The sequence below is a fragment of the Belonocnema kinseyi genome, chromosome 4 (genome assembly GCF_010883055.1).
Source record: "Belonocnema kinseyi isolate 2016_QV_RU_SX_M_011 chromosome 4, B_treatae_v1, whole genome shotgun sequence".
In the NCBI taxonomy this organism is placed as follows: domain Eukaryota; kingdom Metazoa; phylum Arthropoda; class Insecta; order Hymenoptera; family Cynipidae; genus Belonocnema; species Belonocnema kinseyi.
This window is the reverse complement of record NC_046660.1, coordinates 88,417,748-88,445,297: the sequence shown is the minus strand read 5'-3', so window position 1 is coordinate 88,445,297 and position 27,550 is coordinate 88,417,748. Positions and strand designations below refer to the sequence as shown.

The following is a 27,550-nucleotide window of genomic DNA, read 5'->3' as shown; positions in this document are numbered from 1 at the left end:
GTAGGAGCGAATCCGTAGCGCGATTTCATCAAGGAGCCTTTTTCGCAGTCGAAAACGAATCACGGTTTTTAAACACTTCTCTCTGACCATATTTAGTAACGCTGAATGCAATCAGCATGGAATGAACACTCGTCATGAAATGTAACCTACGATTTAAAAGGAAAATAGTCTAGGAGCGAGTTCCAAAGAAAACGTCGCGTGTCTGTATTTGATATATCTGTAATTAATAAATTTAAATTTCGTATATTAGCATTTAGTTTGCGTTGAGCGCGGAAACACGTACGTAAAAGTGCGACAGGTTTCGAGACCTTTTACGCGACGACGAATCATTATTAAAATTATTATTAATATTATTATTATCGTGGATGTGTACGCGTATCAGTGTATACATATATATATTTATTTATCTTTTATATATGTTATGTATATATAATATATATTTTTTTATTTATTCATTATATCCCGAAGTTAATTATCGCTTACTACAAATAAATACCCTTATGCGTTATTCATTAGTTACAACTAGGATTCACATAATATTGATTTACTCCTTTCATAAAATTTATCTCGTTTCACACCTACGTAATACTAAATTTGAACTGAATTCAATCCGCCGTCATCTTTTTTTTTTACTTTTTTTTTTACTTTTAATATCGTCCACCATTGTTGGTTTTCGGTTCCCTCCTGCGTTTCAATTTGGAAGAACGATTCCCCCACCCCTGAATACAATTTGTTTATTGCGCGAGATCGAATTAATACTTGAGTCTGGCTTCGTTAATTAGAAAACGTCTCGCGTTTATGTTTTGTCTCGTGTGTTACTTCTTTTAATAATCCATTTACTAGCGAAGCACATTAATAATTTAACACGTATATATGTAAAAAAAAAAACGACCAGAAAATTAAGGTACCGTACACGCACAAGCACATATATGTATATAACAACGGTAGCTCGCAAAATATCGCATGAAGTAGTAGTAATATTAATTATTAGTAACAGTCGTAGTAACAATAATGTTAAGTAGTAGTAATAGTTGTTTGTAATAGTATTGGTAGTAATAGTAGCAGTAGTAATAGTATTATCGATTAATCGATTAAATTAATGTTCTTGTCGATTTTGCTATTCCTTCATTAAAGAGCATCCAAAAAGAAGTCGCAATTTTCCTTAAAAAAGGCAGTCGAATCGAGAGGTTCTGGAAAAAGAGATATCCAGCACGTCGGCTCGCTTATCTCACACGCCACAGGCGCCCTTTTTTTCGTCTCGGGCACGCATTCATCACAATCGCGAGATTTAAAATAAATAACAAAGGCAAACAATAACAAGCTAGCTAATTCAAGTCGTTGGTATCGTTTAGTACACATCGTTTTGAGTATTATCAACAACATAGTAATTTATATATTACAGAAATAATAACAAATCACTTTATTTGTTACCTTATTTATTATCGACAATAATTAGGGAGACAAAGGTGCCTGTGGAATTTACGAGACTTTAAAAAAATATTCAACTTTGTGACTCTGACCTTGAAATTCAACATCCCAACGTGCTGCTCTCTCAATTCCCTTCAAGAATTTATACAAAAAGGACTGGAGTATTGGTCAATTACCAAAAAATGCAATAAATTTCGCGGCCTCGCAATTCGAAAAAATTCGAGAAACACAAAAAAAAGGGAAAGGCGCGACATCCTACGTAGATTAAGATCACTTTCATCACAAAAAACCCGTTTACGCCTAAAATTATGCGTTGATTCTACGTTTAATTTTAGCTCCTGTTATTTGGTCGTGTTTTGAGCAGGTCGTCTTTTGACGACCGGAAATTGGGGCAGGGGGTAGAGGGCCTCTGGAGAGAAGGAACAACCGAAACTGTAAACTCGAAACTCGCATCCAGTAAATTGCACTAAAAATTGTCGTTGCAAAGGAAAATCGAATTGAGATGACTTTTTTTCTTCAAAAAAGGCAGTTTCAAGAACGAAATCACTGGACACAGAGCACGTGTAACTTACTGGATTTTTCACAGTGGCGCGACGATGGACATGCTGAAGAACGGCGGGTATACACAACGCATTGAACGAATACGTGCACCTACGTGTTTTGCGGATATCGATAATAAAATACTAAACGGAAAACTCTTATTGACTAACATGGCATGTGAAATCAGATCCTAGAGACTATATGCACGGTTAACGGTCTGGAAAACTGGGCTAGTCTCTCGCGAATTTCTCTGATTGAAAGAAAGGAGTAAACATAAAAATGTCTGAAAGAAAGAAGAAGACGCAGAAAGACGCGCTTAATTTCTCCCCGTTGATTTTTCCTCGATCCTAACTTTATGGATATTTCTTTCTCGACTCTATTCTGTTCTCTTTCCCGTTTCCATTTTTACCTCGCATTCTCAATAATATTTGTTTTATGCCGTCCCGTGTGTATTTAAATAGTCCCTTAAAAATTACGCAAAAAGACAAACGCCAACTATTTTATATCTTAGAACAACGTCTCTCGTCAGACAAGACACGAGAATATCACATTGTAGGTGTGTTTTTTCAACCTTAACCTTAATTAATTTAAATCTAAAATTACCGCCCTTGCCTCCGAAACCCCTAAACCCTTAAGTGTAGTGCGCGAGCGCGGGTATTTTTTTATTCTTTACGCTAGTTTAATATTGTATACGTATGCATATAGATTACGGCCGTACCCTCGACTATCCGCCATTTTGTTCCTTCGTTAAAACCGATTCGTTTTTATCCCCTATTTCTTGGTCTTCAATAGAAAAAAGATGCGATCGAACCTAGCTTTGATATTCGAAGAGTTTCGAAAAATAGGAGAGTGAAATGTGTTTTGCTTGCTTGCTTCAACTTTTTTTGTTTGAGAATCTCTAAATTTACTCTCAATGGAAAACTGGATTTCACTGGTGGTACGACTTTCATACCACAATTCCCTACTTGCTTTTTCTGTTTTTAAATATGTTTTCCCATCGAGGCTGCCTACATTAGACGTGAGCATCTGCACGAGGTGATATGATTGATTCCAATGTAATCACAGCCTCGAATCGAGGGACGCATTACATTTACGTACATAATGCGTGTACTTTGTGCAATTCTACCACCCAAAAAAGCAATTTTGCCTCTCTGCAATTTCCGGATCGTTGTACGCTCTCGCCTTTAAAAAAATATTCAACAAAATACTGTGATAAAATATCTTTATAAAATATTTTCAACGAAGAAATTGATTGGACATTGCTATTTAAAAAAAGAATTTAAAAAACTGTACGAGATTTTACAGAGAAGCAAAGTGGCTTTCGCATTGTAGAGTCTGTGTATATTCGTGTAGTTTTGTGTAACATACAGCGCATGCCAAGCTACCCGCATATACTTTTTTTCACAACATTCAATAATGGACAACATTCGCTAGGAGGGTAAACCTACGAATAATCATTAAATGATAATAAACAGATAGGCTAATAGCTCGTCATAAATATATTAATATTAAAAATCGTATTGTTTCCTCTCCTTAGTCGTACTAAAAGTATATATATTTATCTACGTGAACCGGAGGAGGTCGGTGTGAATGTCTACGCGTACCACAGGTTAGCCGGACTCAGGTCCATTATTCAAGAATCGAGGAGACTAAAATTGCGTTACGATTAGCAACGAGTCCCACGATTAGACCAATTAAGCCGAGCGATGAAAAATATAATAGGCTGTACATAATAATCGATTGTGTACGCGTAGAAAGACACACTTTTCTTTTACTCTTTAATATTATAAAAGTAATATTTTCCCCTCCTCCTGCTTATATGCCTCCGTCCTTTAACCGTTAATTATTCCTTAATCTTCGATTGAACGTTGGTAAAGGTTAATCTGGTAAGAGACCCTAGGTGCCTAAATTCAATATTATTATCACAACAAATATCTTCCTACTGCTCTGAGAAAGGTTCATCATCGTCTTTGATTCGATCAATAAATATAACTCATACACGAGCTGCGCTGCACTCAATACTTTACTCTCACGTGTTTTTTTCTCATTTTTTTTTCGCTTTTTCGAGTTTTTTCTTTCCAGTCGCGTTGAATTAGTCGGAAACGCGAAGCGCTTTCTGCTTTTGAAAGAAACCTTACACCTTCGCACGACTCGACCAGGCAATTCTGTATTGACCTTCAACATTAAAATATAGTTAAAACACTTACGCGGTACCTTAACACCTACAACTATAGGAGCCATTAGTCATCTGTAAGAGCCCATAAGTCGTTATACATTTATATGGATTTACCGTGATTATTAAATTTCACTCTCTTGATAGGAATAAAGGTTGCTTGTGAAATTCTTACTATATGTCATAATATACAATTCATGTATAAACAATATATATGAGTGTTTTGTTGGTGTGTGTAGAGTACTTACAAGGTAGTATTTCGTTTATGCACTCACAATTTAAGGACATATTACTCAGTGTTATTTTTTCATTTTTCTTTTTTTTCAAGCAAAACGAGAAGGAAACATGAATTGTGTGATTTTTTTTCAATGATGCAAATACAATAATATCCATATTTATATGCACGTAATATAACGTCTATTTACAACAACGGCTCTTTTATGTTCAGACTGGTGAAACTCTCTACCAACTTTACAGTGATCGATTAAACTTATGTTCTTTTTATATACAGACTCGGCTCTATATTCTTATGTGACTTTAACGTACCTATGTACGTTACTTGTTGTCTTTTGAGAAAATATAGAGCGACATTATTCAAGTTAGCTCCCTTTGGCCATCTCAGAATTGTGCTCTCGGCATTGATAAAGATCTTAGTTATAATTGCATTCTTTTTCTTGTTAAGCATATACTTTTGAAAATACCAGTTTCGTTTCTTAAACTGACTGACGAAACGAGACACCGTAGCATAATTCTGAATGTTAAAAAGAAAGAGGATGTTGTGATTTTTCCTTTTTAATCAGTTGATCAGGTACTTTCGACACTGAGTGTTAGTGCGGCATGTGCCGTAAATAAATCTGTATAATTAAATTTGTGTAATTAAATTTATAAAGTAAAATTTATTTACGAAAATTAAATTGATTTGTGTAATTAAATTACGAATACGTAGTCTAATTATGGTGAAAAATCTCACGTTGCAACCTTTGATCCTTGCAAAAAAACGCATCGTAAATGTGATCATTTTGCTTCATAGGAAGGCAATAGTGCAAATATATACCGGCCAGTACTTAATGCCACCACTACTTGACTCGAATTGAAGCGCAACTTTTTTCTTTAGTTAATATTTGTTTTTCGTTTCCTCGCCGCTTAGCGCGTTCGATAATATCAATTAAACTCTACATTAATAAATGGTACAGAGACACACTGGACATTGGCACGACAGGTGGCATTTAGATTTAATATAGAATAAAATTTACGTTATTGCGATAACATTTGGTATCGTTGCGTCGTTGTCCGGCCGGCAAGTCGGTTTCGCTTGTCTGTCGCTGATTCGTCACCGAGCCGACGGACAACGACGTCAATGCTTGTTTAAGGTTTCTTTCTTTTGATTAGATTGATACAGTCTAAGTTTGATACTCGCTACAGTCTTCAACTGTCCAGCAAAAAATGGAACACTCGTGAACGCGATCGGAGACCTTTGGCCTTGGACTTCGATGGAAACTCCCTTGCACTTCTCTCTCGCTTCTCTTTCCAAAATCACCATCTTTCACTCTTAAAAAATCAACTTTTATCACTCTTGTTTGTAAATCATTTGTTTGAACTTGACACTCTTCAAACACTCGACTATTTAAATGCATGACTAAAAATCGAGTAGAGCGCTACAGCAGCTTCCATCGAAACAGATCGCACACAGGTATATCCACTCGACCCGCGAACGGAAAGTGAAATCTGAGCGTAGTAAGTAGAGATGCGTGTCGTTAAAATTATGTTTCGCGGTTTAAGCTCGCGTGTCTTCGGTCCTTTGTGACTTTCTTTTCTTCATTCTTTCTTTTCCGTAAGCGGGGGAGGGTATACGATGGTAATTTAAGTAACTCGTTTCTAATAATTGCGTCCCTATCGTGTATGTAATTGACGTTTCGAGAAGACTCTTCGACTGCATCGTTCCACACGTAACGCCGTTCGCGTCGCGAGAAACAGTCACTCTGGACTCGCGAACTTATTGAAATACACAGAAGTAGATACGATCGGGCTAACAGATCATTGCGAAGAGACGGTGATAAAGGGGCCTCGAGAAAAAAAACAGAGGAGACAAAAGGAAAACGAAGGTTCTGACTATGATTTTTCTGTGGACTGCATTCGTTGCGGTCCATCTTCTCTGCGTCGCATAATCTGCATTACATACTGAGTATTGGGGTCAATTGGCTTGCTCTCTACATCAACTCACCTCCCAGCAGATCTCCGGGCAAATACGAGTTGAGAGAACTGGGAGTTACTCGTTGCTGATCGCTGCTGTCGAGGCCAGCATTGCTCCAGAGAGAGTTGGTCGTGGGCGGAGCACCCCAGAGCTGGCTAGAGCTACCGCCCCAGGTGTCGGGAGGCTGGGCGACCTTGTTCGTTGGTCGGAGGCCCCAACCACTGCCTCCTGATCCACTTGTCTGCTGCTGACCTCCGTGACTCAGCTGCTGTAGCAGGGTGTGAACTTCACTATCTCCAGGAGATTCTGCGAATATTGTAGTATTGCCGAGGACGCAATTATTCAATGCACCTTGAGCCTGAAATTCAAAGAGCATCATATTTAATTTAAATGACTTTCAAGGGTCACAGCGCAAAAGGAGCTCAAAAAAGGGGGAATAGGGTTATTTTCTCATGAAAAAGGGAGAATAAGGTAATTTTCTCACGAAAAAGGGCGAAAATAGGGAAAAGATTAAGCATTTATTTTTACACGTCGAAAAGATTTTTACACGTCGAAAAGATTTTTAACTGACTTGTCATTAAAAAATTTATTTTTAAAGATTGGATGTACTTAGGGCGTTCAAAATCAATTCACACTGATATAAAATAGAGAAAAATAAAATCAGTTAAATACACAATTTTTATATGGTCCGTAGAGCGAAGTCAGAATGCTAAAATTAATCGAATCGATTTGGCCGAAGGACAAAATTTTAGGGTCCGCACACTAAACAAGCGAAGAAAAAAAATTTGAAATCAGTTACAAGCTGCTATTCTCATTTTTTTTCTATGACAAACAATGCAGTTTAAAATTGTTTAGTTTCGAAAATTCAACTCATAATTTCTCATGAAAAATAAACAGTCAATTGTTCAATTTAAGAAAGCATTAATTAATTTTTATTTGTAGTTGATTAACTTATAACGTTTCTTATCAAACATGTTCCATTTCAATGGCTTTTAATTTGTAATTGTGGAGCTCATCAAAAATGCCTATCTTTAAAATGATTAATAAAATCAACAAAGAAAGATCTATTATTAATTGCTGTAAATCTTGATGGGGGCTTCGAAGCACAATTAAGAAAAAAATAATTCAGGTTAAAATTGTTTATTTAACAGTATTTATTTAAAGGTTTAGTTTCTCCTTTCTCTGTAGGGAAAAGTGACCATTCTTATCAAATCCTAGTAATCAAGGTAACATTTACAATTAATTGATTGAGAAATCATACAGTTATTATTGTTAAAACAATCATAGTTTAAATTATAATTAGGACCACCCAAACAGAATCGTAGAGAATCCTTCAAAGAATAAAATGAGGCCTTGATCAATAGTATTAAATAAAAATTGTAACTTTTCCCTAAAAAGAAAGGAAAAACTAAACCTTTAAAAAACTACTGTTAAATAAACAATTTTAACCTGAATTATTTTTTTCCGGAGTGTGCTTAGAAGCCTCTATCAAGATTTACAGATATTAATAATAGATCTTTTCTTATCAATTTTATAAACCATTTCAAAGATAGGCAATTTTTGAGATTGATTGTACGTTGTGTATATCCTTAAAAAGCAAGACCTAAAATCGCAAATTTTTAAGTAAAACATTTTAGAATTACAATATGAAACTAAATGATTTCATAATTGGTCTCCAAAATTCCCGGCTCATCCGGTCCAGCGGCCACACTGGTATAAATTGTGAAAACCAATTATCGACTATTTGGTTAAATTTTAATTTTTTTCACAGAAATTTGTTACGATCAATTTTGTACTTATCACTTTACCCGAAAAAAATAGCAAAAATGTAAAAAAAAAACTGTGAATCTTCGAAGCTTGCATAATTAGAAAATTTTCGCTTAAATCTGAGTTACAACTGAAAGGCTGCAAAATAATTTATTTCATATTTAGGCCATTTTAATATAATAATAAATACAATCTTGTTTACTTCTTTTTTCAATATGCAATATTTTAGTACTTTATCATTAAAAAATTAAATTCGCCTTTTTCCTTCTTTTTATAATATTCAAAAAACAATTGCACCTAAAACAAAAAATACTACGTAAAATTTGTGAAGGCTACGATATTTGATAATTTCAGTTGAAAGGTAAAGAATGATGGTAATTCACCTTAATAGCTTCATCTCTGGATGAGTACTTAGTAAGCGCAATTCCATGATTCAGGTACAGCCGGAAATCTTGGACCGGTCCATGTTGCATGCAGAGGGTCTTCAGGGTCGAACCGTCGATTTGGGGTGTCAGGTTCTTCAATAACAACCATGTGGAAACCCAGCCAGAGTTGCCTCCTCCACCTCCTCCGGGCTGAAGACCCCAGGAGCTGGCGGATCGGCCTACGGCACTCAAACCGCTCCAGCCGTTACTAGCGTTTCCTACACTGCCCTTGCTGCCCAAACCTGGTGGCGGTCCACGAGCTTTGCTAATCGGAGCGCCCCACAGTTCGGAGGTCACTGCTGTTGGTGGAGGTGCAGCATCGCCCCAGGTGTTCTTTACACTGCTCACATTAAAAATAAAACATACATTGAATAAAAAAAAGAATAAACAGGGTTACTACAGAAGTCGGATTTCAAAATTCCATGATTTTAAATTCTCGGTTTTCTACAGGTCAATTCTTAATTTTTCCCAGCAAATTCAAACATTTCTAAACATTTTAGAAGATTTATGATTTGGAGCAGTGAATTTTGGAAAAGAATGATAATTTTATTGAATAATTCATAAAATCGCCTATCCATAACTTTATTCGAGATGAAGTTTCGACTGGAGAAGGCAAATGAGTCAAGAGCTCACTATTTGTTTGTCAAGATGTGCGACGTTTCGTTGGCAGGAGCGAATGGGCTCTCCAATTTCACCTTTGTTTTCGGACATTATAATGAGCGATTTGGAAGTAACATGCTTCAGAAAGTTAAAAAATATTTATAATTGTATTTCTCTTCTATACTACAGATATGTCGACGACATAATCATATGCATTAAAGAAACACATATTGGTTTAGTCATCAAAACTTTTAATTCTTACAACAAAAATTTACAATTCACTTTTGAATTAGAGCAAAATAAGAATATTAATTTCTTAGACATGACGCTAATTAGAAATGATAATCATATTATTACTAACTGGTTCCAAAGGCCAATGTCATCTGGTAGACTAATTAATTTTCGTTTAAATCATCCTATTAAAAAAAAAATCTTGTTGACAGAGCAATATTATTATCTCATAATAATTTTCACTTCAAAAATTTAAGAATAATTAAGCAGTTACTGATCAATAATTATTATCCAATTTTTTGCATCAATAAAAACATAAAAGTTTGTCTGAACAAAATTAAATATCACTCGATCAACAAGGTAGTAAACAATAATCAGATTCGTTCACATGTAGATCAACTTAAGGTTTGTCTTCCCTTTTCCAATAATTTTACAGAATTGTCTAAAATATTAAATAGTTATAATATTACTACGATTCCTATAATCAATAAAAGTTTAAGTTCTGTAATAAAATTAGGTAAAGATATTTCTGAAAAATGGGATGAAACGAATCTAGTTTACAAATTTTCTTATAAGCAATGCCCTGCATTTTATGTGGGTGCAACAAAAAGATATATACAAACGTGGAAAAATGAACACATGAATAAGAATGAAACAGAATTGGTTGTTTACAAACACAAATATAATTTGAGTCATAATTTTGATTGGTATAATCTACAAATTATTGTTCGTGAATTCAACTACAAAAAATTACTTATTTCAGAGGTGATCCATATCAATAGCAGTTCCAATAATATTAATAAAAAAGAAGATATTTTTGCTCTCAGTCAAATATAATTTCCTTTATTACAGAAATTAAATTTGTGGTTATTCTCCCCAATAGATAGAAGGACATTAAATCAGTATTATTTACAAATGTGTCTGTGCGTGTGGTTATGTGAATGTATATGAAACGACGCAAGGTTTGTCTCTTCAGTTGACTTTACATCGTCAGTTTAATCGAATCAAAAATGTGCTCCTTACATTTATTTCTTTTAGACGTATTTAAAAGAAATTATGTTTTCACTAGCGATTCTTAATGGTAAAATAATTGTTTAAATGTGCTTTTAATCTTATATTATTTATCTGTAAAAGCACGTGATATTTATTTGGTGTTCTTTTCAATAAATTAGCCTGATGAAGTTGGCGAACCCATGCCAACGAAACGTCGCACATCTTGATAAATAAATAGTGAGCTTTTGACTCATTTTTCTTCTCCAATCGAGACTTTTTCTCCAATTATAATTTTAAGTTGGAGCATCAGATAATTCTTGATTATAAGAATTACAATTCTGGTTTGGAAGAGAGAATTTAGTAAAAGTATTATAATTCTGAATTTAAGTAGGGTTTTTAACAATTCCTTTCTTCTAAATCAGACATAAAACTGTTTTTCAACATTTTCATTTCATTTCAACAATTCTCTGTTCCAACACAAATGATAATTCTTTTTTAAAAAAATCTGTCCTAAAGTCTAAATTATAATTATCTACGGAAATCACCTGCGTAATATTTTCTATAATAGTTGATAAATATCGTAACTGCCTTGTTCTAAAATTGGGAAGAAGGAAGCTTCAAATTTTTACAAAAAAAAAACAGAATTTTCCGAATCTGACGAATCCTAGTTTGCAACAGGGATTTTTTCTGTAAATTCCATTTTTAAAAATCAAAATTAAAATTATTTTCAAGAATTTCCCGTTCCATGTCAAAAATGCTATTTCTAAGAGAAAATATTAATTTCTCACGAAATTCACTTCTACAAAATCCAAATTATAGTTCTTTACGAAATTCCCTCTTCAAAAGTCAAATTTACCATTCATCAAGGCAATTTCCTGCTCAAACTGTCAAAATTATATTTCTATAAAGAAATTCCCTGTCCCAACATATTTATAATTCTATGAAAAATTGTCCGTGAAGCATTAAAATAATTATGAAGACCTTGAATCTTTTAAAATTTCCTGAAACATTTCCAAATCCTTTGGTATCTTTTAAAAGCCCTTGAAAAGGCCTCAGAATCTTTTAGAATACCCTCAAGTATTTTAAATCCTTTTAAATCCCATTAAATTACTGAGATCAGTGATAATAATATTCAAGTGAATTAACAAAATTGAAGAGAATTAATAAAGTTCCAAAGAATTTATGATAAGTTAATAAGAATTCACGGTGAATTCCAACTCTCTTCAAATGTTTAAAACCCTACAAAATACGTCACTTTTCATAAATTCTTTAAAATCCACTAAAGTATTACAAAATTCTACGAAATTCTATGATAATATTTACTGAAATCATGGAAAAAATGTATTAAAATACATTGAGAATGTTAAAATCCCTTAAAATCATTGGAATCTTCAGAAATTTGATAAAATAACGTGAAATCTTTTAAAACCTCATATGTATGTCCTGTAAAATCTTTTAAAATTCCTTAAAATACTTCGAATTAAAAGGTCCTGAAAACGATTGAATGAACAGTGACTAATGTAATCCTTTCATTTAAAAAAATGATCACAAAAATTATCTGATTCTTGCTTTTTTTTAAGTGAATGGCTGAAACCGGGTGCCCATAAGGACCAAATCCCAAAGATAGGGTACTTTAGTGACCTTAACTGAATATAGGGTACAATAAGAGATAGAGACCGGTCTGTGCGCCCTGAAAAAATACGGTATTTTTTTTCAAAATTCCATTACTTTTCCAAAATTCTATGTCTTTCCCGGGTCTTCGAGCAACCCTGATAAAATTAAGAAAGACTTACCTCGTAAATGCATTAGGTGTAGTAGCTGGAGGATTAAAACTCCAAGTAGAATTGCTGAGGCTTGGAATAGAAGTTTCTGCGTTGATTTGGGGTGGTGGCGACGTTTTGGTGCTTGAAGAGAAAATTGTATCAGGATCTTTGATGGCAGCCAAGGAGAGTGGTGAACGCACCACTGAACCAGGAGTAATGCTAGGATCGTCTTCGATACTCTTCATCTGCGTACCCTAGAAATTCATTACATATAGGTGGACCCGAACAAACCTTACAAGCTACTTTCTGTATCAGCTAATGATAGTAATCACTAATCATATTCTGTGTCAGTCTACTAATAAAAAACATTTTAAAAAAAAACTTCAGGCTATGAAAAATCTCTGGTATTGGGAGTGGATTACCTTCCATGGCTTGCCGGGTTCAAACTCCGGAACGAGATCAGTGAAAGCGGCGCCTCCAGGTTGCCAGTCTTTGCCGTCGGTGGAGTCGCTGTTTCCGGCATCGGGCCATCCGCTGTCTCCAAGGCGCGAGGACCAAGTTCCGTCGCCTTGACCTAACAACGGATTCATATTAGGACTACTGTGTGATTGAGAGAGGCCTCCAGGAGTTATGGGAGGTTTGCTGGTGGTACCAGGGGCTCGTGAAAATTCATTAGCACCGGAATCTCCATCCTTGTCAATTGAGGGCAGCTTCCATTGGTTTAGTCTGGACTGTTGCTGGCTCTGCAATGGACGACAAATTTAATCACCATGAGAAATATACAGAGCTACCAAGTTAGAAACTTGGAAAATTATGACATGCGTCCCAAACAAGGATCTAACATATGTTTATGTGTTAACATCTTCGATAAACTATGTCTTAAAGTAGTCCAGCTATTGGATCTGTCAGATGAAAAATCATTTACATTTTTTTTTTTTTTTTTGAGAGAGAGAAATATGTCCTGTTTCACATAATGAATTTTTTAGGGACCCTTTCCAGAGGCCATTCGTGGGCTCCAAGAATGGTTAATTTTGGCTTTAAAATACGTTGAATATTGTTAAGAAAACTGTTTTGGAGACAGAAAATATAATGTGAAATTTGAATTACTGCGCATTTGTACTTGCTTCCAGGGTATTTGAGCTTAATAATACGCCTGTTGGGTAGCTATGACAGCACCACCAATTTGGAACTATTGGGAAGAAATTTGGATTTGAATTCAATTTTAACCAGAAATCTTATAGTAAATAACTAATTTTAGATCTCAGCATGGTATTTCGGATTAAAATGAATTAATATTTACTGCTCTTTTTCATTAACAATTCTCTAATAACTTTGAGATACCCAATAATTCACGTGTCAGATGGCGCTGCTATCAAGTTAAGAGATACCCTACAAGCGTATAGCAAAACATACCCAGGTAAAATATGACGAGGACTAAAGTCGGCAAACAGCTTCTGCTGGAATCGGGAAGTGCGCGAAATTTCAAATAATGATTTTGTTGACTGGGTATTTCAGGTTAAGTTTACTTTCTTGACATGTGGTTATACTGCTGAGTGTGAAAAATGACTTTTATTCGGATAGTGTCAAATAAACTTTTAAATTTAAATTTTATTATTATTTGGAAACATTGTATTTATATTGATCAGCATACAAATTTAATACCCAACTTATTAATCGATATGGTGTTCAAATTTTTTACTTAATTCCAATTTCAGAATAAAATAATCGACATAGCTTCGAATAGCTTTTCCAGTAGCCGGACTACTTTAAATTAAAGTTGAAAGGTCCGCGGTCTAAACCTGTCAACTGACATTTTGTTCGACATTGATATTTTTTTGTTATTTCTGGAAAATTTGTATATACTATTAATATCCCCCAAACGAAAAGGCAAAGTTCCTTTCAGTTTTTTAAATGGATTTTTGAAAATTGCGGTTTGGAATCTGAAGCATAGGTCCGCGGTCTAAACCTGTTAACTGCATATGGCGTTTTATGGGAAATCAGTCTTTTTTATCACATCGGCTCAGTTTACTCGTAGAATATAGCAGTTAGATACACAGTAGTGTGTGTATGCAGTTCAGTGTATGTGTGTTGAAAGTTGTGGCTACTTGCACGTCATTTGCGACGAGGTTCTCTACAAATCGCTGTAAAAACGAAGGTGAGCGACGCGTCTCGATTACTAAAACTCAGTACATTTTTGCAATAAACTTTTTAAATTTTTGCAAGCACATCTATGTTTGGCATGCGATTCCAAACATGCTGACATATAAAACTTATCTGCAGCTTGAAAAACAACACAATAAAATGCGAGTCCGGGAAAAACAATAGAAAATCAGCGGCAGAACACTACAGATAACAGGTTTAGATCGTTGGACCCCTTGTAGATAACATATGAATAGCTTTCACTTGTCATATAACGTTCAATTTTGATTTAAATGTCATAAAATATGTACTATTTTGCTCTAGTAAATGAACCAACAACTTTGAATGGCTTAACAAAAATATTGAAAATGCAAAAATAACGATTTTCCTTCGTCGTGTAAGATTTCTGAAATGTCAGTTAACAGGTTTAGACAGCGGACCCATCAATTGTTTTTGACCTCAGGCATTTATAGCCTGTGCAGCTTTTAGCCTTGGTAAATTTAACAAATTTAGTGGTAATGAGATAAAAATTAAAATAATAAATTGATCTTTCCCAAATAAGAATGTTCAATATCTTGTATTTCTCCACTCGTTCCCTGTCCATTGATATTAAAAGACTAGCATTCTAATCTTGTAAAAATGTTCACATAGAATCTTTTATAAATGGAATAACATTGTAGAACAAAAAATATTACCTCTCAACAAATTACTTGAATTTTCAACAAAAAAGGTTTATTTTCAACAAAATACATTAATTCTAAAACCAATATTTGATTTTTCAATTAAAATGTTAAATTTTCACTAAAAAGGGGTTTAAGACCAAAAAATACGAATTTTTAACAAAATATTCACATTTTTAAACAGAGATGAATTTTTAACTGAAATAGAGAATTTAAATAAAAAATCATTTTCAACAAATGAAGACTATAGTTAAAAATAAAAAAAAAGTTCTACCAGGTTCTTTTACTTGCAAGCCAAAGACGATTTTTATGTAAAACACGTGAATTTTCAACCTAAAAATATTAATTTTCAACCAAATAGTTGCACTTTTAACAAGAAGATCAACTTTTACTTTCGTTGGTAAATCTTTTAATAAAATACATCAATATCCAACAAAATAGTTCAACTTTGGACCAAAGAGATAAGTTGTCAGCTAAAACAATGAATCTTCAACCGGAATATTTAATTTTACCGTAAAAAATTCATTTTCGAAGATTTAAAAAATTTCAACCGGCGATGAATTTTCAACTAAAATTATGAATCTTTAACAAAATAATGAATTAAAATGACGTAGATTAATTTTCTGCCAAAGAGATTCTAAGTTTGAATAAAAAACAACTGGAAATTTCAAAAAATGTTGTTTTTTTTGCATCTGATAGTACATGTCAAGACGCTGCCAAACTCATTATATGTAAATAGGATTGTCTACTGATTGAATTAAAGGATTCTTTTCTTTGATCAGAAGTTATTTTACAAGGTAATACGTGGCGTAAATTTGACTGTAAATTGTACTTTTTATCTAGAGTTATCCTGAACATCGCAAGGATACTTTTTTCAAAGAAGTCTTCGAAAATCAGGTCCCAACAGCTGAATTTTCACAATTTTTTTAATTCAAAATTTCGAAATAGGCTTTCTTTAACTTTAAAAACATGTAACTGTTTTATGACACCCAAAGCGTTTGTTTAACACTCTGATGCAGGCTATATTCCCAATTTCGCAGTCTAAGAAGTTTACACACGAACAATTCTATCTACAAGTAATTTCTACTCACCACTGGTGGCTCTTTATTCATTGCAAGATCACTGAAGGAATTCTGTAGAGCGCTGATGGGATCATGAACGGGAGCTTTGTAGTAATCCGAAGTTTGCGAGGGTGCAGCTGGATGTTGCTGCTGCTGCTGCTGTTGTTTCATGTACGTGGCTTGCTGCACAGCGATTTGATTCTGCAGATTGGCGATCTGTTGCTTTGTCTTGGTAATCTGGACGCTGATCTGAAGAAGCGTCTGGTTGTTTCCTTTCACTGTATTCTGAACTGTGTGCTGCTGATGCAATTGCTGCAGAACCTTGATCTGCTGTAGAAGTTGATTTAGGAGAATCAACGTCTGAGGTGCCAGGGGTTGGTTCAAAATTTGATGGTTAAGATAACCCTCTTGTACTGCAAGTTGGATTTGTTGCACAAGCATACGCAGCTGCTGGGTGCTAGGCTGATTTTGTGGGGTTCTCGATGCCTGGAAACAAGGATGGTTTTTATTTTATTTTTGTCTAGCGTCGCCTACACAATGAATCTTGCATGAGTAAGGAATAGAAGAAATTTAATAAACTTTCTTTGCAACCCTAATACTACTTTAATGCAATTAAGCATTTGGCTCTTTTTAGAAAGAAGCCAAAGAAAATATTACAACTGCCTTGAAATAGAATGGATTTTTTGGTCAGCAAACTTTTTATTATTCAAGAATCTGTTCTGTGTCCAAAAAAAAAAAAGAAGTTTGACATGCAAATCTGAAGAAGTAACTAAAAATCATGAAAGGACAGATACAGATTTATTGAATCCAATTTATCTTAAATTTATATGATTTACTCTTCAATGATTTTAAACATCTTCTGTCCTCTCTTTTTGAATATCAGGGTGGCGATTTGGCGGACGATTTCAAATTCCAGGTCATTTCCCAGTCAACTGAAAGTAACATACGAATATTTTCCGCAAAATGCAAATATATATATTTTAATTCATGACGTTTATTCCAAATATCCTTTAACACAAAAGAACAAAATATTAACAAAAAAATTAATTAAAAAAGAAATACTTAAATTTTGCACTAGAAAATATAAATTCATTTTTAAAAAATGGCAGATAAACTTTCAGCTGAAAAAATATTTAAAAAAACGGATTTTCAACAAAATAGTTCAATTTTCAAACAAAGTGATGAATTTTTAAATAAAATTAGGAATCTTCGACTGGAATAGTTAAATTTTAAACCGAAATGATGAATTTTCAACTAACATTATGAAAAGATTAGTTTTATACTAAAAAATAACATTTTCCAACAAAATACATGACTTTTCATTGAAATAGTTGAATTTTTAAATAAAGAAGACAAATTGAATCTTCAAATGGAATAGTTAAATATTATGCCAAAAAGTGCATTTTTAACCATAAAGATTAATTTTCGACAAAAAGACGAATTTTTCAAAAGGTAGATCAATTTTCGAATAACTAAAATAGAAAAACAGAATGGTTAATTTTTCTATTAAAAATCTAATTCTAAACAAAACAAAACAAAAACGGAGATTCAACAAAATGATTCAATTTTCAACTGCAGTTAGTTATAATTTTTAGACAAATTTTCATCCAAATTGTTTTCTTATGACCAGAAAAGCTCAACTTTCAACAAAAAATGGAATAGTTCAATTTTAAGTTAAAGAAATTAATTTGCCATCATACTTATGAATTTTCAACTAAAATGTTGAATCTTCAATTGGAATAGTTAAATATTTTGGCAAAAAGACGAATTTTCAACCATAAAAACTAATTTTCTACAAAAAGACGATTTTTTCAAAAGGTAGATCAATTTTCGAATAACTAGAATAGAAAAACAAAATGGTTAATTTGTCTGTTAAAAATCTAATTCTTAACCAAACAAAAAACGGTGTTTCAACAAAATAATTCAATTTTCTACTGCAATAGTTACATTTTTAGCTAAAAAACAATTGATATTCAACAAAGTAGTAACATTTTCAACCAGAGATGAATTTTAAATTAAAATTATGAATTTAAAACCTGCATGTTTCGCGTCACGAGAAATGAGTAGGCCAGTAAAATGCGATAAAGATTAAGATATCATAAAAAATCTGCGGCTGTAAAGTAGAAAATCACTTTTCTAAATCCAAAAAATTAGAATAATGAGAACTTGAATTTTACTGCGACCAGAAGTAAATTCCCGGTTTTTAAGTTGAATCACCGGTCATATCTCGGTTTCCCCAGTCAAGTCGCCACCCTGAATATACTTTCAAAAGCATACAATATTTCTACAATCAAGGCTTTTTTACATGCACAAAAGTCAAGCATTTCAGAATGTATTCTACAAAAGATCATGCAAAAGATAAAAGCGATGAGAAGGTTTCAAACAGAAGAAGAGAAAGTCGACTCGAAACCTTCCATTATTTAAAAATATCTTTGAATGAAAAACAGGGTCAAACATTGCATGCAACTATAACTAGAAATTTGAGTCTGTTTCGATCAGAACTAGAAACTTTCACAATTAGCGAACAATGCCTTGCGTAGTTGTGAATTTTGAAGGAGATGAAATGAAACTGGTAGATGGAAATTTGGATAATTAGGATAGTCTGATAGGAAGAATTTTTGAAAGAACCAAGAGTCAACTATATGGTTCAACTAAGAGTGTAAAAGGAGTAAGTTAAATGATATCAAGTAAATGAATAAAAATGTTTGTTCCCGACGTCAGGTAGTTCACCTGGTTAAAAGGAGGCTGCGGCGCATTGGAACTGGGCTGTTGTTGCTGCAGTTGAACAGCTGCCTGCTGTTGTTGTTGCTGCTGGAGCTTGAGGAGACTGGCGCTGGCCACCGAGCCACTTACGCCACCAGTAGCCGCCCCGCTGGGCACTCCGGCCCCCTGCATTACATACGAACACCCTGAACCCCTGTCCCTTCCTAATCTCCGATCCCTTCACTACACTAGTTTAAGCTAAATAGATACAGCCTTTCATATAGAATCCACAAACAATAAGCTAAAAATCAACACTTTTTACCAATATTTATTCAATTGGCAACTTCAGATTTTACAAGGAATGGAAATTTAAAGTTTAAATTATTCCAGTGTGGCCACTATAGACACAGAACAAAATCTCAAACATTTATCGGTTGAGAAACTACAAAGTTTAAGATCGGAAATTAAACATTTAAAAAATGTAACTATATCAAATTATTTAACTCTACAGGATTGTAATTTGAAACTGCACAATTTTTAACATTTACATTCAAATTTAATAAATTTCAAGCGCACCTAATTTTAAATAGTTGACTTTTCCAAATCTTGATCTTAAAATTATTTGAATTTTAACGTTTTTAATGATAACAATATTAATAAAATGCTAAATGGCTTCAGTATAAAATTACTCAACACCAAGCACTTTCAATTCCGAGTTTTTCTATTTCAAATACTTTTCTTTAATTATTGAGTATTAAAGGCTTTCTAATTCAAATTTGTTGACTATTAAAGGTGTTCAATTTGAAACTGTCCAATTTTTAATATTTAACTAATTGAATTTTCAAGCATTTGAATTACGAAAGCTTAAATTTTGCTGCTTTCAATTTGAACAAAAATTCGTTAAATCAAAAAGGTTGTACATGACTATGGTTGAGTTTCAAACTCTATAGATTTGAAATTACTTAATTCATCAAGTTTTTCAGTCAAAAATATTTTATAAATTCCTCAGCTCTTGAGGCTTTGATCTCTAAATAACAAACTTATACCATTTTGAGAAAATTAAATTACAAGCTAAACAATTTGATACAGAAGCATTGAAAATTTAAAGTGTTAAAAAAGTGACTCCAACAGGATTGAAGTAAACATACAAAGTTGTACATTTTTAAATTATGAACATTCCAAAATAAACAATTTGAAATGTATATATGATAACGATTAAAATGGTTAAATTTAAGCACTGATGTTTATATTTACTTTGCAATAATTATTCTTATAAAAATTGCAAATTTGAAATTGAATAAATTCATTTTCATTTCTGACATTTTCTCAATCATTTCCCGGTTTCCCGGTCCAGTAGCCACCAGCGAATATTCAAAAATTTGGAAACCAAAACGATTTCCCTTAATTTGTAAACTCATTTTGAACTATCAATTCCTGATAACAAGAAATAATAAAATAAATCTTTCCGAACAAATAGAACTAGATGTAAGGCTGTACTTTTTCTTACTACTCAGACAAAACCTGGCAAAAACCTCCACCACGTATTTAGAAAACTAATCTTCTAGTGAGTCAATCATGTGAAAATGTTAAGTCGAACAAAACACCCATTAGAAATTTAAATTCGCACAACCCTCACGTGTTAACTGATACCACTCAAAACCACTTTGAACCACACCATCTTCATATTTTGCAATAGCTACTTTAACAAGAAAACGTGAACACAACACGGCTCGTGTCACAGATTTACGATTAAACTCAAACTCCCTGGGGAATTTGCGTTTAACATAAAGGTGGAGAAAGTGAGACACTCTCTCGAGAGAATCCCAGCTTCCCTGTGCACAAAAATGAGGGATAACAAGAAAAATAACTTTCGAGATATGTATATCAGTGCCTCGCAAAATATGCAGTTTGATTGCTAGTTTCCACCAGGATAGATGCTCAGCAGGAGAGGAAAATATTTTTAGACTTACCGGAGGGAATGACATCTGCTGCGCGACATGGTTGAATCTCGGATAAGTTGGTGCTGTCGTTGCTTGATTTCCGAGGTCATATCCAGAATGAGCGTCGTGGCGGCGCCATTGATCCAAAGGACGAACCTGGCTCAGAAGTTCTTGAGCCTCGTCTCGGTTCATCTCGCGACTTCGCAAAGCTGCTTCCACGTCTTCCTTCTGAAAATATTAAAGAAAAAGATTAATTTCGAGAAGTATTGTGTAAAATCATTACAGATTGTACGGCAGAAAAATGCTCTCAAAACAGGGAAAATAGGATGTTTTTGTACGAATATACGGGAATAAATTTTTGTTGATAAAATTAATGTAGTTACCATATTGAATGCAATATGAAATGCTTTAAATCTAAAATTGTAACTTCAAATATATTGTATTTTCAACAAAACGGTTGAATCTTCAAACCGACAAGATTAACTTTCTAAAAAAAGAGATGCATTTTGAACAGGAGTTCAATTTTAAAACTAAAAAGTCAAATATTTAGAAAACAGTTGAATTTTGAATCAAAATATAAATTGTCAACAAAAAAGTTCATTTTGAACAAAATAGTTTACTTTTAAAGCGATAAGAACGAATTTTTCACAAGACAGGTGAAATTTCAACCAGGAAAGAGAACTTTACTACAAATAAAAATACATTTTTAATTTAAAAAATTACTTTTTAACAAAATAGTTTTCTTTTCAAAAAAATTTGAATTTTTATCCAAATATATAAATTTTAACCGAGAAGATTAATTTTATACTAAACAAAGATCAATTTTCAATTAAAAATGGAATTTAGATTTTTAGTTAGAAAAATTAATTTTCACAAAGAAGGACATCTCAATAAAAAAGAATTTAATTTTTAATCCAAAATAGTTGAAGTCAACTAAAAACGACTGTTTTTCAATAAAATAGTTCAATCCTTGATCAAAACAGGTTCATTTTCAATTAAACAATTCCACTTTTAACAAAAGAAAAGAATAAATTCCCTCCAAAAATGTTCTGTTAAAAGATGAATTTTCAACAAAATGGTTCAATTTGTACCCAAAGAGATTAATTTCTTAACTAAAATTATGAATCCTCAAATATATAAGTTAAATTTTAACTTAAAAAAAAGAACGATCAAAATATAATTCAATGTTTAACAGAAGAGAACAATTTCAACTAGTGATGAATCCTTAACAACCAAAAAATGAAATTTCAAAGAAGTAGTTGACATTTCAACCAAAAGATTATTTTTTAACGAAAAATGTAATAGTTGATATTTTAATAAAAAGATATTGGAATTTGATACCATAAATAGTAAAAAACAACGGAAGATTTCTCAGGGTGGCCGTGTTAATCGCATAAAGAAATATCCAGTAATTTCTCGGCTTTTTCCTGGTTCGCAAACATTTTTCACGGGCAAAGAAATTTAAAAAATCGTAGTCTAAAGCTATAAATTTTTCCATTCGAAGCAATAAAAACTGAGCTACAATTAGCCATTTAAGTTACAAATTTGAAAAAACGAGCAATTAAATTTTTGTCATAAACTGAACACTTCTTAAATTAAAAGTGAAATAATTTTCATTTTAAATAGTTTAAAAATCCTTAAAAAGCTTCAAAACTTTATTTCAAAATCTCGAGACATCTACATGTTGCTTTACATTTATTCAATTTTTTTCAGAACTTCTAAACATCTATTAAAATGATTCGAATTCTTCGTAAATTAATTTTTAAATTCTGCAAAATAAAAAATGTTTCCTTAAAATCTTCCAGATTCATTTTTTTACAATTTTGGAAATCTTTTTAAATATTCATTTCAAATTAATTTTTCAAAAAAAAAAAAAAAAAAAAACTAATTTTCAATTTTCCCGGGAATCAAAAGAAAATGTTTTTTTTATTACTTTGAAACCTTTCATAATTCTTAAAAAGCTTCTAAACTTTTTGTTCGAAATCGGCAAAATTCTATTTTTGGTTTTAAATGAGGTTATGGGCTATTTTCACCGAAATTCCGATATAAATAGCCGGATTTTGTCGGTATACGTAGTTTTTTGTTTAGTTTTTAATATTTGATTTATAATTCCTAATTTTATACGAGCTATAAAATATTTGAAGTATGTCATTATGAAAGTGAGTAAACCAAATTTCAGATAAGATACCTTGTAGCCCAGTTCGCAAAGTGAACGAAATTCCCGGCTGTTCCAGATGATTTCTTTGGTAAGTGCCGGTTTTGTAGGATGACCCCAATTGGGTGTGGGATCCATTTCAGAATCGGCCCAGCCTCCACTAGGTCCCATTGGCTTTGGTTTGTGAGCAGTAGGACCGCCCCAAGATGCCGGATTCAGTTGTGGTTCATTCCAAGCCGCAGGTCCCTTAGGATTGTCCCAACCAGCAGTTTCGTGTTGGCCATCGTCCCAGGATCCGTTTCTTCCGCCTGGTCCACTTGGGTGATTCCACATGGGACCACCAACGTCTGGTTTCATGCCTGGCTGACCTGGCATTCGGTTTTGTGGCATTCCTGGAGGGCACTGCATTCCTGAAAATTAAGCACGACTTTATAAAGAACAGAAAACTCCACAACAAACGTTTATAATGAATGCGAGGCTCGGATCGAGTAAGAATGCTTTAAAAAAAGACAATTGCGTGAGTTGACAAAAGTACAGGAATATTGGCATTAGCGGACAATTGTGTTAGAACATAGTGTGTTGAGTCATTTGATTTAGAATTCTGATAGCTTTCAATCTATTTACCAGAACAAATTTTAACGTATAATACGTGATAACAATCAAATTTTGTCTCTCGTATAACCAATTACAAGAAGATGAAGTAGAAAGAAAGTCGATTTTTCTATAAAAGAACAACATTCCCGGGGTTTTATCGGCTAAAAAAACGTACCCTGCCGTGATTTAAGAGCTTAATTTCAGACATACCTGCACGTCCACCTAGATTTTGAGCAGGCAGATCTTTCCAATGTGAGACTTTGGTTCCTGGCATGGCGCGTTGATTAGCTCCCGGGTTTCCCCAGAGACTGGTGCCATCATCGTAATTGGGAACATTTCTTCGTTGCGTCGGTGGAGATGGTTCTTCCCATCCGGATGGTTTGCCGCCAGGCATCATATCTTTTGGTGGAGGTCCAGCCCACTGGTTCATGCTAGACGGATTGATCATTTTAGCAGGCGGGCCTGACGGATGCTGATGGCCCATTTGGTGATGCGGAGGACCTGGAGGTTGTCCCCACATGGCGTCAGCGCTCGCTCCATTCAAACGTCCTGATATTCCACGTGGATCTCCACGCATGTCCGCCATCCTTGGATCGCGTGCCATTGGATCAATGACACGGATATGTTCTCTTGGATCTAGAGACATTCGGTGATCGCGAGGATCGCGCATCTCACGCGGATCCACTGATCGAATGTCTCTCGGATCACGCGGATCGATTCTAGGATCGCCCCAGTTGGATCCTCCTCCTGACAAAAAAAAGCAACCAATCGAATTTATCAGTCACGTTTACAGGTTTGAGCTCTGCATCGGACTTGACTTTACACTGAGAATAAACGAGTAGTGATGCTAAAATAAATGTGCTGTTTTCGTAAGTTAAACATCTAGCGAATGGGATTCTAAAATTCCCAAATAGCAAAGAAATCTCACGACATACATGCGTTGTATTGAGAAAATTAATTTTCTAAAGATCATTACTCGCAAACTTTCTTTAATTTGTGCAAGAAATACTTTTAATTCGACAAACCTTTATCATCTTTAGTATCGAGGACGAATCAAACACAGACGATCACGAAAGCACACGAGCACAGTTTTATTAAAGCAAAATTATACTCGTAAAAAAAATGCAAAATCAAATCGTTCGACAAAATTAAAAATACCCCCAAAGTAGAACTGAAAGCTACGTGAATGCCGGAGTTTTTTAATAGCTAGCAGACAGTAATATAAACCAGGAAAGTAGCTTAATGCAGGATAAAACTGCAGCTGAGCATTCCGTAGAGAACTTTGTCCTTTGGAAAGCCAATTTTCATTAAATTAATGGCATCTAAGAAATAAGAAGTTGCAACAAAAACATAAGGAACGAACATAAAATTTTATTTTACTTTAATTGCATTGGCCTTTTCATACCTCACCATGCCGGCCGTGGCAGAGAGCCTGCCTACCAATGCGCTCGCATTTTCCGACCTTCCTCGCATAGATGCTTGAATATTAAGATTCGTAAAAATAAGATTTCCTTCAATAAATTATTGAAAAGTTGGTAATTAGATGAAATGCAATGTGCAATTTCAAGATAAATAGAAATAATATATAAAACTATGATCCGGCATTTCTGTAAAATAAATTGAATTGTGGTGAGGTCATGTCAGTGCATGCGAATCAGCGCAAAAGCTAAAAATACCAAACAACAAAGCGATGTCTTTTTGGTATTATTACATTTCTATGTTCTTCGTTTTTTCTTTAAATCGGAACTATGGAACCTGAAAATATTGAAGTGTTCAATTTTAACTTTGAAATTTAGTATCACAGAATGCGCCGCGAAGACACCGCTTTGTTGTTTGCGTTGTTAGGTATTTGTAGAGTTTGTACTGAACCGCATGCACTGACAAAACCTTAGCACAATACACGTTATTTTACAGCAATATCGCAGTATAGTTTTATATATTATTGCTTTTTATCTCGAAGTGGCATACTGCATTTCATCTAGGTACCTATTTTTTAATAATTGATTGAAAGAAATCTAACATTAATCAATTTAATTTTCAAACATACCGCAGAGGAGAATCTGGAAAATGTTCCTCATGCGGGCATGAGCAGCAAGATGTCCACTCAAATCCTGAAAAAAAATTCCCATGACAATTTCAGGTTTTTTCCAGATATAATTTTTTCAGTTATATATTAAATTAAATTTAAACTGCATCTAATTCCTAACTTGTCAAGCCAAATAATTGAATTTTCTAAAAGATAAATGAATTTTCAACCAAAAAGATTAAATGTCAATAAAAAATTCGACTTTTCAGCAAAATATGTAAAATCTGAAACAAACAGTTAAATTTTCAACAATAAAATAGTTGAATTTTGAACTCAAAAATATAAAATAATAAATATTCAACTTGAACAGAAAGATTTTAAAACAAAAAGATGCATTTTTGACAATAGTTTAACTTTCATAAAAAATTAATTTTCATCTAAAGAATACAAATTTTCAACCAAATAATTGAATATTATCTAAAAATATCAATTTTTAACCAAACTGATGAAATATTTACTAAAATGACGAATCTTAAACAGAAATATTTGATTAAACCAAGAAGAAGAATTTTCAAACAAGAAGATTAATTTCTATTTTCAACCAAAAAATTAATTATTAATAAAAGAGTTTAACTTTCAACCAAGTAATCTAATTTGTATTCCAAAAAAGATGAATCCACAATGAAAAATGTAGTAGTTGACATTAAAATCAAAAAATATTTTAATTTTTAATCACAAACAGTTAATTCCAATAAAAAATACGACGGTTCAACACGAGTTCAATTTTTAAATAAGAAAGATTTTTTCGGTTGAGTGAAAAAAAGTTTTAAACAAACTGTTAAATTAGTAAGCAAAAAGATAATTGCTCAAACAAGAAGATTAATTTTATAACGTTAAAGAACGAATTTTAAACAAAATACATGAATTTTGACCCAGAAACTTGAATTTTCAACTGAAAAATATAAATTTACAAAAAAAATAGAATAGTTAAATTGTATGTTAAAAGAAAATGAATTTCAAACCAAAAAAAGAATTGTCAACAAAATTGTTATATACAGTTATATAAAGCTACTTTTACCAAAGAAGAATCATTCTTATTCAAATTTAGCTTGCAATTTAAAAAGAATTTAGCACGCTTTCGGAAAAATTCCTTGACAATTTCAGGTTTTCCAGGTAGGGTAGTAGGCGCCCTAGGACAGACTGCCTGCCACTGTCGACATGATGAGGTATGAAAAGGTCATAAAAGCGAACGAGCCAGATTGTAGCGCCCTCTTCGAGCAGACAACCATCCAATATTTCAAAGTGTACGCAAAGACTTAAAATTTTGTGCTTTGGATACATCGAAATATGTGACTGAGCCGCTGATTGTCACGATAAGCACGAATAAAATGTGTAAAATGCCGAAAAAATAGTACGGCGAATACTGAGATTAAAGTGAAATTTAGACAATCATTCCTGTTAATGGACTTGGCATCTCCAGCCTTCACTAGCATACCTCCCCACATACCGGTTTGGTTACCGGTAGCACCCGGCCACTGAGGAGTATTTGGTTGACTAGGTGCGGGTGCTCCAGTCCACATGTTGGATGAGTCGGCAGCTTCATCATCTTCGCCCCAGGTGCCACCAATGTTGGTTGAGGGAGTATGTCCCCAAGGAGTTTTCGCCTGTTGTTGGGGAGGTGGTTGACCACCATTGCGCAAATTTGCTTCCCAGAGTTCGGTGCCGTTGTTCACTGTTGGCTTCCACATGGGCACGCCATCTTTGGTTAAGTTTGGCTCTGGAGATGTAGGCACATCCCAGTTTGTGTCTTGGTTCACATGTTGCTGTAGAGAAATAAAAAGATTGGATTTAAAATAGGACTCTTCTACGGGGAAAAACAAGATGTTATATTTGCAAATGGTTTATGTAATCAATTCCAGTGCACTGTCTTTATCTTCGGTAAATAAGATTTATTTCACGTTTGAAAAAAAACACATGTGAGTAAAGAAATCCTTAACTGCACCTGGGCAAGAAAATTTCGATATTATCTCACAAATCTATCCTGTGGCTTAATGGCTTAATTATGATTATCCGTGATCAATCTGAATTTCATGAAATATGATGATTGACAGGAGTGTTTTAAAAATATGCATTTAGGAAAA

General features: G+C 33.5%; 1 protein-coding gene across 10 annotated transcripts in view; it reads right to left on the bottom strand.

Moving 5' to 3' along the window:
* Positions 1 to 451: 451 nt before the first annotated feature.
* Positions 452 to 27,550, bottom strand: part of LOC117171208 (trinucleotide repeat-containing gene 6B protein) — an 81,521-nt gene continuing 54,422 nt past the window's right edge. For 7 of the 10 annotated variants that reach the window (XM_033358293.1, XM_033358294.1, XM_033358299.1 and 4 more), the window contains exons 6-15: positions 26,905 to 27,232; positions 23,594 to 24,130; positions 22,823 to 23,199; positions 20,665 to 20,862; positions 18,722 to 18,880; positions 16,022 to 16,477; positions 12,534 to 12,854; positions 12,142 to 12,365; positions 8,483 to 8,864; positions 452 to 6,690 (exon numbers count right to left, since the gene is read on the bottom strand). In XM_033358293.1, coding sequence (XP_033214184.1) covers positions 6,349 to 6,690; positions 8,483 to 8,864; positions 12,142 to 12,365; positions 12,534 to 12,854; positions 16,022 to 16,477; positions 18,722 to 18,880; positions 20,665 to 20,862; positions 22,823 to 23,199; positions 23,594 to 24,130; positions 26,905 to 27,232 — 3,324 coding nt within the window. In that variant the 3' untranslated portion in view covers positions 452 to 6,348. The remainder of the gene's footprint in view (positions 6,691 to 8,482; positions 8,865 to 12,141; positions 12,366 to 12,533; positions 12,855 to 16,021; positions 16,478 to 18,721; positions 18,881 to 20,664; positions 20,863 to 22,822; positions 23,200 to 23,593; positions 24,131 to 26,904; positions 27,233 to 27,550) is intronic. The other 3 variants (XM_033358302.1, XM_033358303.1, XM_033358304.1) reach the window with 3 other exon arrangements.